The 18,217-nt window shown below is 39.2% G+C and overlaps 1 protein-coding gene across 2 annotated transcripts in view; it reads left to right on the top strand.

Moving 5' to 3' along the window:
• Window positions 1–7,516: 7,516 nt before the first annotated feature.
• Window positions 7,517–18,217, top strand: part of PDE7A (phosphodiesterase 7A) — a 122,626-nt gene continuing 111,925 nt past the window's right edge. For both annotated transcript variants that reach the window (XR_006212801.1, XM_042972709.1), the window contains exon 1: window positions 7,517–7,749. Coding sequence is in view for 1 of the 2 variants with exons in the window: in XM_042972709.1 (XP_042828643.1) it covers window positions 7,612–7,749 (138 nt within the window). In the remaining variant the exon portion in view is untranslated. The remainder of the gene's footprint in view (window positions 7,750–18,217) is intronic.

Below are 18,217 nucleotides of genomic sequence, written 5' to 3'. Positions count from 1 at the left end.
GGAAAATTGAAAAATTCACAAGTACGTGAAAATTAAATGATACATACCTAAATGATCAATGGTCAAAGAAGAAATCACAAAGAATATTAGAAAATATCTTGAGACACATGAAAACAAAAACACAACATTTCAAAACTTATGGCTGGCAGCAAAAACAGTGCTAAAAGGGAAATTTATAGATATATTAAAAAAAGAGATGTCAAATCACTAAGGTACTTAACACCTTGAGGGACCAAAGAAAGAACAACAAACTGAAACCTGAAGCTACTAGAAATAAATAATAAAGAGTAGAGATATATTAAATGGAGAATATAAAAGCAATAGAGAAAATCAACTAAACCAAGATTTGGTACTTTGAAAACAAAATTGACAAATCATTAGCTAAAATGGCTAAAAAAAAAAAAAAAAGGAAGAGAGAAGATTCAAATTACTAAAGTCAGAATTGAAAATGAACACATTACGACATATTCTACAAAAATAAATAGGATTATAAAAGCATACTATGAACAATTGTACACCCACAAGTTGGGTAACCTGCATGAAATGGAGAAATTTCTGGCAATAGAAAATCTGGCAAGACTAAATCCTGAAGAAATAAAAATCTAAATAGACACAAAACAAGTAAGGAGATTGAATCACCAGGGGTGAAACTTCTCACCAGGGGTGCCTGGGTGGCTCAGTCCGTTAAGTGTCCAACTTTAGCTCAGGTCATAATCTCACTGTTCACGAGTTCAGGCCCCGCGTTGGACTCTGTGCTGACAGCTCAGAGCCTGGAGCCTGCTTCATATTCTGTGTCTCCCTCTCTCTCTTTGCCCTTCCCCTCCCCTGCTCTCTCTTTCACTCTCCCTCTCAAAAATAAACATTAATTTTTTTTTACATGGGGAAAGGATTTGAATAGACTTTTCTCCAATGAAAATACAAAACTGGCCAAAAAGCACACGAAAAAATGCTTAACATCACTAATCATAAGGGAAATGCAAATCAAACCCGTAATAAGATACCACTTCACATCCATTAGCATGGCTATTATCTAAAAACAGGATACATGTGTTTGCCACAATGTGAGGTTGAAACCTTTGTGCATTCTGGATGGGAATATAAAATGGTGCAGTTGATGTGGAAAACCATATGCCTGTTTCTCCCAAAATTAAATATAGAATTTCCATATGATCCAGCAATTGCACTTCTAGATATATATCTAAAAGAAATTGAAATCAGGAACTCACACAGATATTTATACACGCGTGTTCATAGCAGCTTTATTCACAGCACCCAAAAGGTAGGACAACCCAAATGTCTATTGACAGATGGATAAACTGCATGTCTAAATACATCCATATAATGAAATATTACTCAGTCTTAAAAAGGAGTGAAATTCTGTTACATGCTACAACATGGATAAACCTTGGAGACACTATGCTAAGTGAAATAAGACAGACACAATAGGACAAATACTGTATGATTCTACTTTTATAAGGTACCTAGAGTAGTCATATTCATAGAGACAGAAAGTGAAATAGTGGTTACCAGGGACTGATGGAGGAAGAAGGGGTGAGTTACTGTTTAATAGGCACAGAGTTTCAGTTTGGGATGATGAAACTTTCTGGATATGAGTAGTGGTGATGGTTGTAGAGCGTGAATGTAGTTAATGCCACTGACTTCTATACCAAAAATGTTAAAATTGTAAATTTTATGTTATGCATATTTTACCACAATACAAAAAATTAAATATTGGGTGGAGCTCAGAACAAGAAAAGTCTATGTAAGGAATCCATATCGCCACATAAGCTTCTCTGTCATTTGGGCCATGTGACCCAGCAGGTATGATGCTGAAGTATCTGTGATAGGTTAGTGATACTGTAGGAAGCTTTTGATGATCTTCTATTATTGAATCTTATATGGGCTTTTAGGACTTTGTAACTAAGTTATGTCCTCTTCTTTACATAACTATTCCCTTTTTGAGAAATTGTTTTGGCTTACTACCAGGCCCTAGTAGAAACTGAACGTTTGACCATGAGCTAACAAATTACCTTGTGACCTGAGTAGCTCATAATATACTAAATGTATCCTGATACACCAAACCATAAAGTTGGTTGTGCCCAGGAGTACTCCATCATTAAGTAGAAGTGGTATGCATGAGATCAAGGTCAAGCAAGTCTCTCTCTCTTTTTAATGTTTATTTATTTATTTTGCGAGAGAGAGAGCATGAGAGGGGGAGGGTGGAGAGAGAGAACTCCAAGCAGGGTGCATGCGGTCAGCACAGAGTCCAATGCAGGGCTCAAATTTATGAACTGTGAGATCATGACCTGAGCCAAGATCAAGATTTGGAGGCTTAACCAACTGAGCCTCCCACGTGCCCCTCAAGAAAGTCTTTTAAGGCTCAAGTAAATTGTATGAACAGTGTCCCAGTTGTCCATAATCTCTACTACTACTACATTGCCTCCTCCCTCTCAACTTTCATCCAAGGCATTATTGTTAGCCCCCTATGTCCTGCTGAGTGACAGAATAAAACTATTTGGGTCTGACCTAACAGTAGTTCTGTATTCTATGGTGCAGAAACCAGATAGCTACAGCACTATTTCTACTCTTTGGGTAGTCCTAAAGGTGATGAAGGGAAATACTATGGTTGGGAGAAAACTTAAAACAATGCACCTAATTGCTCACTTTGTCTGAAAAGAAAGATAGCTAGGTGTATGGATCATACTGATTCATGGGCAGTGTCTTACTGGTGGGATAGTCTGGAACTTGGAAGGAACATGATCGGAAAATTGATGACAAAGAGGTCTGGGGAAGGGGTATATGTGGATAGATTGAATGGGCAGAGTGTGTCTCATGTGATTCCAAAGAGAAATTTCATTAGAGGATGATCATAATAATCAGTTGGATGAGTGATACATTCTATGTATGTTAGTCAGCCTTTCCCCCCATTTATCCCTGGCCCTGACCAACAGACTCATGAACAAAGTGGCCATGACGGCATGGTACAAGTGAGATGTGGGTTCAGCACATGGATTTCCACTCAATAAGGCCAATCTGGCTACCACTATTGCTAAGTGCCCAATTTGCTAACAGCAAAGTCCACAACTAAGCTTCCATTTCCTAGAAGTGTCTCCCATCCACGAGGTACATTGAATTGGGCTACTTTCATTATGGAATGGGCAGTCCTTTTTTCTTACTGAATAGATACTTCTTCTGAAAATGAATTTCCTTCCCCACATACAGTGCTTCTATCAAAACCACCAGGTATGTTAGATTTATGCAATGTTTTACTCACCATTGTGTTATTCCATATAGCATTACTTTTAACCAAGAAACCCATTTTACAACAAATAAAGTCAGCAATGGGTTCATGCTCATATAATTCACTAGTCGTATTATGTTGCTTATTATCCTGAGATAGCTGGCTTGATAGGATGATTGAAGGCCCTCTTTCTTTTCTTCTTATGATAAAAATTTACTATTTTAACCATTTATAATTGTACACTTCAATGGCATTAAGTACATTTACAATGTTGTGCAGTCATCACCGCTATCTAGTTCCAAAACTTTCATCACCCCAAAAGGAAACCCCATACCCATTAGGCAGTCACTCCCCATTCCTCCCTCTCCTCAGTCCCTGGCAACCATTAATTGGCTTTCTGTCTTTATGGTTTGCCTATTCTGGATAATTTATGAAAATGAAATCATACACTATGTAGCCTTTTGTATCTGGCTTCTTTCACTCAGCATGTTTTCAAGGTTCATCCATGTTGTAGCATTGAAATGGCCTCAGAAGACTCAATAATCTCTCCATCTAAGTGAAAATACCTTGTGTAGCTAGGGTAATGTCCTCCAAGTTTCAGCATATGTTCTAAATTTAAATATATATTCATGATTTAGGAATCAAGAGGTGGGACTGGAAGTGGATCCTGTTTTATCCCTAGTCAATCAAATGCAAGATTTTGTTTCCAATTACTGTAGCTTTGGGTTTGCTTGTCTAGAGGTCTTAGTTCCAAAGGAAGGATGCTTCCACCAGGAACATCTTGAACAAACCAAGAGTTCAATTAGTCTGTAAATTGAGACTGCCTTGTGCTATTTAACCAACATGCAAAGAAGGGGGTTACTCTCCTGCCTAGAGTGATCGATTTTGACTGTTAAGCTGATCTTGAGTTTCTGTTACATGGGAATATGCCTGGAATGCAGGAGATTCTTTGGGGGTGCTTCTTAGTATTACCATACTCTGTTATATGGGTTAATGGAAAAAAACACAGCAACCCAGTAGAAGTAGAACCTCTAATGGTCCAGATTTTTCAGGAATAATAATATGGGTTGCCACATAAGTGAAGAAACTATTATCAGCTGAGATGCTTGCTGAAGGCAAAGGGTATATTAAATTGGTATTGGGGGAAAAAAAGAAAGTAGTTATAAGTAGTCATTATGATTACATTGCCAGTTGCAGATACAAGGACTATAATAGTTGTGAGCATTTTCCCCTCATTTTGATATGAATACATTTGTGTATGTATTAACCGATTATTTTCTCCCCCCCCCCCATTCCCCTAAGATGTGTTAATAGTGGCTAACTTTATATCTTAGTGTTTAAGTTACAGGACATCAAAGGAATAATATGACTTATCAAGAAGAGGGATGAACATCATTCAAAGACTCTATCCTCTTTTGGGGAGGGAGGGAGCTGTCTCAGGCTGTATGATAGTTGCATCATATGGACATAAGCATGATTTTACTATGATCTTTATTTTAAAATTAAATATGATTTAAAAAAGTGTTTCTGGAGGTCAAGTTGACAAGAGTTTGGACTGGGGTGGTTTTGCACTATCAACTTAGCTAAGTTGGAAATACATTTCCCAGAATTCTCTTCTTTTTAGGGTTTTGGTTGGCAACAATAGAAATTTGCAAGATTTGAGAAGTGGAAGTGAAGCACCAGCCATTACACTTGGTAGGTCCATGCCAGGTCCCAAGCACTGCTGTAATTTTACACATGATTTGCTGACTCACCTTACTAGCTAGGGAGGAGCAGGGCCTGCAGCTCCTCTAGCTTCTCTGTCTTAGATGAGGCGTGTGTACAGCAAATCTCTCTCTCTCTCTATATATATATACATATATACATACATACATACATACATACATACATACACATATCACATATCTTCTATTGGTTTTGTATTTCTGGAGAACCCTAATATGCTCCCCAATACTGTAAAGAACACTGAGAACAGTTGAAGTCCTGATCTGCATGGTGTGGTGGAAATGCATGGTTCTGAAATCACACAGAACAAAATTCAGTGGCACAAATGACTTATGCTCTTGGAAACTGATTCCTCATCTGTAGAATTGGTATCAAATTTTACGTATGTGAATATTGTGAAGGGTTAAGTTAAACATTATATGTAGAATACCTGTCATGGCTCACAGTGGGTGCATAGTAAATGTTAGCTCCCCTCTCTGCTGAAGGGAGATGCACTGTTTAATTAGTGCCCTGAATCTTATCAAATGATTTAATGGAAGGGAGTCTCTTAAATGTTATTAAATGTGACAGTAATTTGGCATATACAGTTTTATATGACACGAATACCATCTCTGGGTGTTTAAATGTATACAGATTTCAAACATTATTTGAGGTTAGTTCTGCCACTATTTTGAGTAAGATCTAGGGCAAGTTATGTTTCCCTAAACCTAGTTTCAACTTAGTATTATCCCATGGGGTTTTTGTCAGAACAAGAGAGAGTGCTTAGCTTAATCCCAAGCATACAGCAGATGCTCAATATATGTACTAGATATTGTGGGACTAATTAGGGTTTCCAAGAGGAGTTGGGTCAGTTGTTGCACTAAAGGGGAGCTTGCCATCTAGTGAAGACAATATCCATGAAACCACAGGGGAAGTTATATTTGTTTTAATAGTAGCACACAAGTAGAGAAATAACCATGGAAGAGGTAAAGTTTTAAGTGATGTAAAAGAAACAGATGCTGTGGAAAGATGATAAAAAGTCTTGCAGACTTTTATTGATTTATGGAACCATGAGCAGTGGATACCTGATATCCTCGGTAATGATCTGCCATCTTGCCAGTGGCTAGTCATAGCAAATAAGTGGAAGGGTGGGTGCCCTGAGAGCAGAGCCGAATCAACAATTCTGCCAGCAGGAAAGAGCTTGTTCAGGCCGACATCCCAGGGGCTGGAATGCATTTGTAACAATGGATTGCAGTTTAGGGAGAAATTTGACAAAATGAACCTGCAAATGACGTATCCAACTTACAAAGCAGGTCAAGAGCTCTTTACTCTCTCTGCTTTCTAAAAATCAAAGCCAACAAACCAAAACAGTTTTGGTAAAAGGTCATGCAGGATCCTTTTTTCCTTTGTCTTCTCAGTATCATCCTTTCTTTCTCATTTTTTCCAGTGCATACTCTCACTTCTTCTTTCTCAGTCTCGGTGTTTCCCCACCACCCCTTCACCCTCTCGTCTCTCCCGCATTCTCGACTCCTCTCTTCTCCCCTTGGCCCGGGACAGCCCTGGGGCCCGTACCTGCCTGGGGAGAGCCCCAGCCGAGCCCCGCCAAGGGACTGGCAGTGACGTAGCGGGGAGGATGGTGCCCGCGCGGTCCGCTGACGTCACTGCCGCAGCGGTCCCCAGCGAAGCCCAAGAATGGGAATTCAAGGAGGGAAGCACAGCGGTGACCCCGCAGTTAAGGCTGAGCGCTGCCACTGCGCCCTGTGCTTCGGGTCTCTGGGGTCAGAAGGCCCGAATCTTGCTTGTAGACAGGCTGAGCCCACCCCACACCCTCAGCGCGCTCGAAAGCAAGAGTTTAACGATAAGGGGAATGTCCCCAAACGGTGGGGCCTCGTGCGCACGCGCCTTGTGTGGAGGGCAGATAAGGGAGAGCTGGGCGGGTGCTATGGGTTGAGGTTGGTAGGAGAGGAGGAAGGGGGCCAGTGTGTGGCGGGAGGGGACAGTGACCGAGTGCAGAACCGGAGCGAGACGGTTCACCCCCACCGCCGCTAACCCGTCTCCCAGGGCGCTGCGGAGGCGCGGGGCCTGCGGCGCGGCGTCGTGACGTCAGGGTGGCGGCGGCCGTGGTTGGCGCACCGTCCGCGGCTGCAAAGTGTGAATTACGCCGGGCTCGCGCCGGCGGCGGAGTGAAGTCAGGCTCCGGGGGAGGGGAGGGGCAGGACGGTGGCGGCGGCCCGAGCTGGTGGCTGGTCCCAAGCCCCGTGCGACCTGGGTCTCGCCGCTGGCTCCAGCCGTCTTTTCTTGCACCGCTTTCTTCTGTCTTTGCTCCACTCCTGCTCTGCTCTGCCCGGACCCGTTCCTCCCGGCCGAGGAGATCTGGGGCGGCAGGGTTCCCTCTCCCACTTTGCCTGCGCTGCCCCCGCTTGCACCCCGGAGCCGGGCGCGCGCCGGTCCTCGTAACTGTCGCCGCGGCCGCCGCAGCGTCTTCCCACCGGCGGCCCGGGCGGAGCGTTGGGGTGGGAAGGCGTGAGCGCGGCTTCCCGGGGTCGGCGCCCGCCCTCCCTGCCCCCGCCTCGGCCCGGCGCCCCCGAGCCGCGGCCCCTTCCCAGCACAGGGGCCGGCGGCCGCGGCTGGGCGGGCGCCGCGCGGGGGCAGGGCGGGCGTATTCAATGGAAGTATGTTACCAGCTGCCGGTGCTGCCCCTGGACAGGCCGGTCCCCCAGCACGTCCTCAGCCGCCGAGGAGCCATCAGCTTCAGCTCCAGCTCCGCGCTCTTCGGCTGCCCCAATCCCCGTCAACTCTCACAGGTAATCGCCGGCGCCGCCGCCACCGGGGCCCCACACTTGGGGGGGCTTCTCTTTTGTTTCCCTTTTCCCACCCTCTTCCCTCTTCCCACCTCCGCGACACCCCTGGTCTCCTAGCCATTTACCCCAGACCCAGCATGGTTCATTGTTTAGAGATTTCTACGCTGGCCCCTCGATTCGAGAGCCTTTTCTTTTATCCTCGGGCTTTACACCTTGAGTGCCCCGGCCTTCTCCGACCACCCCCACTGCCAAACCTGGTGGGCTTTGGAGTCCTTAAGACCTTCCCCAGGCCCACCCCCCTCCATGCTCCGTGGTTTAAGCTTCAGGGATGACTCTTTTCCTCAGATCCAGTCGACGTCTGGATCTGAAGTCGGGCCTCTCTAACCTTAGTTGTGGCCCTGGGCACACCTGTCCCCCCTCCCCCATACGCACACCTGTGCCGCGTTTGAGCCTTGCCTACCCCCAGCTCCCGCGCGCCCCGTGGCGTTCGGATGGTCCTGCGGTTCTTCGAACAATAGGCCAATTCCTCCTCGGTGTTCGCCAGCTCCTATTCTGTGGATGGACCTTAAGTGCTTTGAAAAAAAAGTATCGAGAGTGCTTCTCTGAAGCTTAGGTTTCCGCAAAGTTGATAGCCAGGTTTTTAATTTGATAAGGAGATTTTAGGAGAGAAACTCCTAATGAGCACTCACAGGAAGACTTTGTTTTGAATGGTCCAATACCAGTTGCTCCTGAGAATTTCGGTTTTTTCTTTGGTGATGCTGTTGGCCCAACTCCTTAGTTCTGGCTGATTTTGATTGCCAGATTTAAAATAGGCAAAAAGAATTTTGTTTACATTTGAACTAAGTGCCCTCCATTTCTGCTTTCAGAATGTTAAATGTTCATGATCAGTTTTTAATTTAATTCAATTATTTTTATTTTTACTATTGGTTAGTATAAGTATCTTTTATGGAACATATTTTCTCTCTCCAATTGTATTGTAAATATCCTGAGCCAGGTCTGTATTTTTTTTTTTTTTAACCGGTAGTGTGGATAGTACCTCGTGGAGATTTTGCTTATGATAGGTGTGTCCAGTATTTGCCATTTGCTTCTTTGCCTAAATTGTAGAGAGAGCAAGAGACCATTTGGATTTTTCTCTGAATTGTTTTTATTTAAAATCAGACTTCTATCATGGGACAAGATGGTATGCTGATGAGGTCAGAGCCAACTTTAATGGTTACTCTAATAGTTTAAATAATACTGTGTTGTTATTTTGAAAGTTAGGTCCGTGCTCTGCCTCTATAGTACTGCTTAAAGCATCTGCAGGTTCCAAAATTAATGTTGAAGAAATGTTAATGCATTGCTGGAAAAGGTTTTTAATGGTAGTAATTAATAGTTTTTAATGGTAGTAACTTTTTTTCACTTAGAAATATTATTTTACTGTCTCAGATTACAGGCACATAACTAATGCCCATTTCCAGTTCAGTCTGCATAATAAAGGTGACCAGTAATCAGTTATAAAATTATAAAATACAGAAAAAGTCACTTGTGCTCCCTGGGGAGAAAATGAATGAGAAAGGAGATTCCAAGAGTATTAAAACAAGTAAGGCTGACACCAGGGGTTTTTACCAGTTGTCTTAATTAATCCTCAGAGACCAATTTTAAGCCCTACTCCTCTTTGACTCATTTCCTAGCCTTAGGTTTAAATGGGTAATGGAATTTTAAAAATATGATTGTGGCAGATAAAGCAAATATTGTAGAGCCACACCATCTCTTACTCCTGAAACTTAAAAAAAAAATTTTCTGCACCCCAAATATAGGAACTTATGAAAATTTGGACAGGAAGTTTCCTGAATTTACACTTTTTATCAAATTATTGTTGCTCAACATTAAAATGAAGATAAACTTACCATGGTTTGAAATGGTTACCAAGATTTTGAGTATCATTTAAAACTAAAGCATATGTTGCTAGTGATTTCTTTAGGGCTAGATGGGAATGTGTAATAGAAAAAAAGGTATAAAATTTTGGAATCTTATTCAGAGCTCTCTAAAATAAATATTTGGTTAAATCAGAACCCTTGAATCTTCAGTTCTTAAGTCTAAAGCTGTAGAAATTGTAAAAAACTGAGGTGGTTTTGTAGTTTAATATTAAAAAAAAACCCACACAACAACCCTGTTTTTATTAAGTGCTAAGAAGTTGTTTTTTCTGAGTTTTTCTATTTTAGAATATGTTCAAAACTAGCAATCTTTTTAGTTATTTTCACCATAATATTACTTACCAACTTCACAACACAAGTACTTAATACTTGTTGGATGAGTGAATAAATAATGAAGCTATCTCTGACTATCAGTTTTAAATATGAAAACAACGTAACGACTTTTATCAGGGTATAGCAGTAATTTATCCAGAATTTGGTTTGGAACTTGTAACTGCAAACTTTAAGAGATTCAGGAAATAAATAGAAGACGGAACAACCAAAATATAGATTTGAGGATCCTCTCAAAGCCTGTGTGTTTTAGGCAAAATTCTGACAAACTTGTTTTGCAAGTAGCAGCAAATTTGAAGGGAGTTGGAGGCTGCTTGAGTCAGGTTCACACTGATACCAGCAAAAGTTGACAGCTGACACACCAAAGCTGGGGATCAGAAGAAAAACTCTTCAAAGCCAGCAACTTTTAAAAAAGAACCCTGGGGACATATAGTTTAGGAGCTTGAGTGCTGTACAACACAATAATTATCAGTCAAAATAATATTTAATTGAATCTTTTTAAAAATCGAAAGATTCCCACTTAAAAAAGAAATCTCCATGCCAAACAATGTAAGTGTTGGTGCTTAAATGGATAAGAGTGAGTTATCTGAAAAATTCATTTCTTTGGAGCACCAACTGTCCTAAGAATGCCAAGTAAATGAGGCATTAACTTTTTGTTTTAAACCAGGTCATGTACTACTTTCTTGAAGGTTAATATGAGTTTTTTGAATTATTTGAAAAAAATCAGGATAAGAGAAGTTTGTTTTGCCATTTTGAGCTATCTGTTGTTGATAGCTGAGGTTAAAGATTTATCTTGCAGAATAAAGTTGTTATTTAGAAAGAATATTGTGAGAACAGAAATTGTCTTGTTCACTGCTGTGTCCACAGTGCTTTGCATGGGTCGGTGCTCAGTAAATGAGGAGGTTGAGTTAGTGTAACGATGGCACCGACAGCACTGCACCTGCAGTTAATTTAGTCAGATTTTCTAAGCACTGTAGATAAATATTATTTGTGTTAGAAATTTGTGGTCTAGTTTTTAAAATTTATTATAAATCAATGGTATATATTATTATGGAACAAAATATTGGGATCTTTTTCTTTGAAGGCATTATATTTTTAGAGCAGTTTTAAGTTCACAGCGCAATTGACTGGAAGGCAGAGAGATGTCCCATGTGCTTTCTGACCTGGTGCATGCATAGTCTCCCCTGTTATCAACATCCCCCAACAGGGTAGTACATTTGTTACAATTGTTGAACCTACATTGCTGCATCATTACCACCCAGAGTGCATAGTTTACATTAGGCTTCATTCGTGGTGTCTTTTTTTTTTTTTTTTTTTTAATACAGAAACTATTCCACAGATATTTGCTAAACACCTTCTGAGAATGAGGCTCCTTATGTTGAGTACTAAGAAAATGTAAAGAATTAGAAATTGAAAACAAAAATCACTTGTGATGGGACACCTGGGTGGCTCAGGCAGTAGAGTGTCCGGCTCTTGGTTTCGGCTCAGGTCATGACCTCACGGGTTCATGGGTTCTAGCCCTGCCTTTGGCTCCACACTGCCCTGTGGAGCTTGCTTGGCCTTCTCTTTCTCTCCTTCTCTCTGCCCCTCCTCCGCTCACTCTCTGTCTCAAAATAAATAATCTTAAAAATCACTTGTGAGCTTGCAAACCTAGCCATGTTTTTCTTTGATGCATTATATTCCTTATGCATAAACATTTTTCACTTATAGTATACATCTCTGTTGTTTTTAGCAGTTCTGTTAGTATATGACAAATTATCAAGGCAGAACAGTTCAAAGTCCCTTGGATAAAAGTTGGTTCTTTAAGGAAGCTTGCAGGATTGTGGTAGGGGAAATAATATGATGTGATGGAATTTATTGCCAGTTACCAAGGTGTAATGAGACTACAAGAAGGTATACCCAAATTTCCTGCATAAATCAGGGGGAACCTCACACAGTAGTTGAGGCTTAGGCCAAAGCCTGAAGATTAAGTAGATAAAAGGGTGCATATAAGGGAAGGAGGATAGAGGATGGTCCAGGTAGCTGTGTAGATCAGCACTATCTAACAGAACTTGTGATGATGGAAAGTGCTAGGTAAGCACTTGAAATGTGGCTTGTCTGACTAAGGAACTGAATGGTAAATTCAGTTTTATTTAAGTAGCTGCATATGGCTTGTGGCTACTGTCAGAATACAGTATAGTTTTATATATACCTAATGAACATTAGTAGTGATGATGTGTTGATCTATGAGTAATTTATTCTCTGAATGTTGAATGTTAGAGTTGTTTCAGGTCTTGGTGTTGTATATAAAACTTTAATACTTTCGTGCATGTTTGTTAGAGTAGGATCACTAGGTTGGCTCAAGAGGTAAGAATATTTTTTGGTTTCCTAGAATGTTCTGTCCTTACTTAGATAAATGATTATCTCTCTTTCAGTATAATATTATAATGATTATGATATTATGAGATTATAATACTATATAATTATTTAATAAACATTTTATAAATATTTTGTAAACATTTATATAAATGTTTTACTGTGTCAGTAGATGCACTGTGGTATGCTGAGTTTGTTTCAACTTGCAGTAAGCAAAATGGACACTTTCTGAAGTGCTTCTGTGCATTTGCATTTCTTTTGTCAAATTTCATTTGCATATCTTGTGCTCATGTGTAAGGACTGTTATATATCAAATATCAGTTTGTAAATGTGCATTATTCCAAATTACTGTTACCACAGTAGTTGCCTCTTCGCAAATCGACATTCAGAAGACAATACAGGGGATAGTGGGAGCAGTTGGTGGGATATCCTGGGAGTGGTTCAGTTGCTGAGACTTTCCTCCCTGTCCATTTCCCTAACACTTGTTTTGTTGGGATCTTAGTTTCATTTTTCTGTTTTCAGAAATGTTTCAGACTTTGATTTAAATTTAATACTATCATGTTTGGCTCTTCTGAAGTAATGTATATTTATGCTATACTTCAAATATATGCTCAAACATAATATTAATGTAAATCTATAGTGTATTTGGAGTGTTCTGATTGAGGAGTAGGGTGTTCAAATTGCTAGTTTATAAGTTGTCATCAGGAACACATTTAATGTATGGGATGTGATTTGAAGAGGTTTTAGACCTATGCCTAGATTTTTCTGCTTTGTTGCTATGCTTAGAGTTCCATCAGCTGTACATACTGCCTACCCAAGAATTCTTTTTTAAACACAAATGTCCTGCAAGAGGTAAAATATTACATCCTTTTCAGGAAACAAAGATTAGGGAGCTCATTTTGGATGGAAAGAAGGAGAGGTATTATCCATTCTCTTTGAGGCAGTTTGATAAGGCTTCTAATACATTAGGGTAAGTTTCAACCCATCGTTCCTTCCTTTTTTTTTCTTTTCATGAAGAAAATTTTTAGAATAATTTTAGGGAATTGACTTCTTTTCTAGGGATGAGTATAGAGACAAATTTGGGAAGAGAAGAGCTGAAGAAAGAGGAAGTAGACAAAGCTTAGCTTAATTCAGATTTTTTGCCTGGGACTATTGATAGCCATTTAGTAGGATTAAATATACTTAGGAAATTTAGGTGGTAAAGAACTCTCATTGCATGCAGATCTTAAGGAATTTAATTTTCTGTACTAAAGACTGTGTTTATATAAAATCTAGTTTTGTTAGAAGTCGTTTGACTAAAGATCTTTAAAATCTGGGCATTCTTACATTCTGTTTGGCCACTCCAGAAAAGTTCAACAATTAATTTTTAATCTTCTAATTTAGAAACAACTTAAAACTTTTTTATTGTACATATTGCTTGGATCTATTTGAATTGAGAGAAAAAATTGAGTGTTTATTCTCTTCCTCATTTAAATGGCCTGTTCTTGCCTAAATGTAACATAGACTGTTGATTTTTATATTGTTGTCAAATGTGTCTTTCAAAAGGTTATTCACAAAATAAATTATACTTTTGTATGTTTGCATTCAGGTGTAGTATATGAGGAAAGGAAGTAGATCAGTAGTATGTTCGGAAAGGAAAAAAACCCTACATTTGTAGATGAGTCTTTGAAGCTTGCAGAACTTCATTTTAGCTGCTGGCAGGTACCCTTCCTAATGGACCAGTGCCAGTGATCTTATGGTTGAAATCAGAAGTGTCTCTTGTCTCCTTGTAATTTTGAGTAAGAATTGTAGGTGACTGCTCCATTCCTCCACCTGCTGGTGGATATGGCTCTTCATTTTCTGAAGATGATGGCAAGAGGGAGGAGAGGATGAAAGCAGAGCAGGGCAGAATTTGGAGAAGAAGATGAGTTGTTAATTGGTTAACATCTACTCCATCGTCTGTGTTTTGGGTAGACCAAGCTCTAGCTCAAGACCATGTAAAGTACTTGACAAATGGTGCTTAATAAAGATGCAGTAGTCTTGCTTCAGTGGTAATTGTTTCTATTTATTGAATACCTCCTACATGCCAGATACTATAATTAATATTTTTAATCTTTCCAAAAACCCTTTGAGATAAGTGATATTACTCCCATTTTCCCAAGGAGTAAACTGACCTTAGAGACATTACTACATTACTTGCCCAAGGCATCACAAGAACTTCAAGAGTGTTCCACACCCTCACATTTAACCTGGCCTGCCTTGTTGGTGAAAGTGAGGTAAATACAGTCTTTTAGGTTTATGGATTATAGATTTTGTTGGCTCGTGGATCTGGATATGGAAAACAAATTGGATGATTTGAAGTGATAACCTTTACTCTGGTCTTTTCAAATCACATCTGGATTTTGTTCTAGATGCCACTTTCTAGGGGAACATGACTAGGTTAAATCATACTCTGAAATACCAAGGTGATGAGGTAATTTGAAAGCATATTGTTTGATATGTGAGTGAAGAAATTGGAGACATTTAGCTTGGAGAAAGGAATCCCCAAGATTTGGGCCAAAAGGATAGGGATAGAAGAGCAGTTGGTGAGAGACGGTAAGAGTGTTGCTGTCTTCCAATATGTGAAGGACTACCATGCAAATGAGAAAAAGGAGGGGAGTTAATTTAGATTTTGTTTGGTTTTATGTTCTTGATTGCTATACCCTGTTTCTACTTTGTGAGGGTTGTTGACAATATACAGGAGAAGATACAAACTTAAAGTTGTCACTTGTCCAAGGTAACACAGCTAGGTAGTGGAAATGGATCAAATCCTAGGTCATTCTGACCTGACCCTAACACCTATGCATTTTCTTCTACTTCCTTTTACAACATGGGAAAAGGATGTTACCGCAAAGAGTAGAATGGGATGAATAGGTAAAAGCAATAGGGAAATAGGGAGATCTTGTGTGTAATCATACTAATAAAGAAACAAACTAAAAGAATGATACTTGCTTAAGATTGACAAAGTAAAAAAAAAAAAAAAAAAAACAAAACAAGTGTATGACATGAAGATTGTGCTACGCAGTGCTAGTAGGATTATAAATTGTAAATTTGCTGACAGGTAATTTAGCAGTTGAATAAAAAAATTAATACTTTGCCTTACTTTTGGGACTCTATCCTCAGCAAATAACTAGAAATGTAGATAAAGATTGATCTTCAAGGATATTCATCACGTATTCATCACTGTGAAAAATTAGAAACAACAAGTAATTTATAAATGATTAAATAAATTATAATATTGTGAGTATTTAGTATTTGTTATTTCTATATTATGTAACCACAAAAATGCTTTGAAAAATTTAAAGGATATATGATAAGTAGTTTACAAATGATTGACTAAAAGTTAATATTTCTTAGTTTTGCTATATTATATATCCATTAAAATATTTTGAAGAATTTGAAGAATACATAATTGCATGGGGAATTGCTTATAACATAATTAAGTGAAAAAATAAAAACAAACTGAGTATCAACAGTTTATCCCAATTTTGTTTAAAACTAAATCACAAAATATATACATATTTACACACCATGCATACTCAAACAAAAAAAAGGAAAAAAAAAAAGCCAGATGTATCCCCAAATGCTAACTGAAGCTATCTCTGTATGTTAAATTTTAACTAATTTTTAACTTTTTGTTTAGAATTTTGTGTAATTTTACCATTGTTTTTCTGCTAGCATAAATCTTTTTTTAAATCACAATAATCTTAGAAAACGTGCAACAAGTTGTATTTGGGCCCGGATCTCTGACAGTGATGTCCCGACAGAGAGCAGGGTACTTCATGAGGCTATAAATTGACAACAGCTTGAAAGATACCTGGATAAGGATATTGTCAAAGGGATTGACTCTTTTGGTTCCTTCCAACTTCATGATTCTCTAATTTCTTTGAGTAACTCAATTATATGCATGACAGGTAATTTTGTATAGCTCTAATAAGTATAAAGTAGTTTCATCCTCTATGAGAGATGTTGAAAAGTAAATTTAAGTGTAATTATTGTTTAAAAAACAACAACAACAACAACAACAACAAAGCTGGAGGTATCACAATTCCAGATTTCAAGTTATACTACAAAGCTGTCATAATCAAAACCGTATAGTACTGGCACAAAAGTAAACACAGTTCAATGGAACAGACTAGAAGCCCCAGAAATAAACTCTTGATTATATGGTCAATTGTTGACAAAGGAGGTGACAGTATGTGGAAAAGACAGTCTCTTCAATAAATGGTGCTGGGAAAAGTGCACAGCTACATGTAAAAAAAAAAAAAATGGCACTGGACCACCTTTTAACATCATACACAAATATAAACTCAAAGTGAATTAAAGACCTAAGTGTAAGGCCCCAAACCATAAAAACCTTAGAAGAGAACACAGGCAGTAATATCTTTAACATTGGTCATAGATATACTTTTCTAGATATGTCTCCTTAAAGCAAGGCAAACAAAAGCAAAAATAAACTGTTGGGACCACATCAAAATAAAAAGCTTTTGCACAGCAAAGGAAACCATCAGTAAACAAAAGGCAACCTACTTTGGCACAAAAGCAGACACTCAGATCAATGGAACAGGAATAGAGAATCCAGAAATGGACCCACAAACGTATGGCCAACTAATCTTTGACAAAGCAGGAAAGAATATCCAATGGAATAAAGACAGTCTCCTCAACAAATGGTGCCAGGAAGACTGGACAGCAACATGCAGAAGAATGAACCTGGACCACTTTCTTACACCATACACAAAAATAAACTCAAAATGGATGAAAGACCTCAATGTAAGACAGGAAGCCATCAAAATCCTCTTTGGAGATTTTGGAGAAAGCAGGTAAAAACCTCTTTGACCTTGGCCACAGCAACTTTTTACTCAACACGTCTCCAGAGGCAAGGGAAACAAAAGCAAAAATGAGCTATTGGGACCTCATTGAAATAAAATCTTCTGCACAGCGAAGGAAACCATCAGCAAAACTAAAAGGCAACTGATGGAATAGGAGAAGATATTTGCAAATGACATCAGATAAAGGGTTAGTATCCAAAATCTACAAAGAACTTATCAACTCAACACCCAAAACACAAATAATCCAGTGAAGAAATGGGCAAAAGACATGAATAGACACTTCTCCAAAGAAGACATCCAGATGGCCAACCGACACATGAAAAAATGCTCAACATCACTCATCATCAGGGAAATACAAATCAAAACCACAATGAGATACCACCTCACACCTGTCAGAATGGCTAACAACTCAGGCAACAACAGATGTTGGTGAGGATGAGGAGAAAGAGGATCTCTTTTGCACTGCTGGTGGGAATGCAAGCTGGTGCAGCCACTCTGGAAAACAGTATGGAGGTTCCTCAAAAAACTAACAGTAGGACTACCCTATGACCGAGCAATTGCAGTACTAGGCATTTATCACGGGATCCAGGTGTGCTGTTTCGAAGGGACACATACACCCCCATGTTTATAGCAGTACTATCACCAATAGCCAAAGTATGGAAAGAGCCCAAATGTCCATCAATGGATGAATGGATAAAGAAGTGGTGTGTGTGTATGTATATATATCTATATATATCTATATATAGATATATATAGATATATATGTATATCTATATATATCTATATATATATACATACACACACATACACACACGATGGAGTATTATTCGGCAATCAAAAAGAATGAAATCTTGCCATTTGCAACTACGTGGATGGGACTAGAGGGTCTTATGCTAAGCGAAATTAGAGAAAGAAATATCATATGACTTCACTCATATGAGGACTTTAAGGTACAAAACAGATGAACATAAGGGAAGGGAAGCAAAAATAATATAAAAACAGGGAGGGGGACAAAACATAAGTGAC

The sequence above is a fragment of the Panthera tigris genome, chromosome F2 (genome assembly GCF_018350195.1).
Source record: "Panthera tigris isolate Pti1 chromosome F2, P.tigris_Pti1_mat1.1, whole genome shotgun sequence".
Lineage (NCBI taxonomy): Eukaryota > Metazoa > Chordata > Mammalia > Carnivora > Felidae > Panthera > Panthera tigris.
This window is presented reverse-complemented; position numbering and strand designations above follow the sequence as displayed.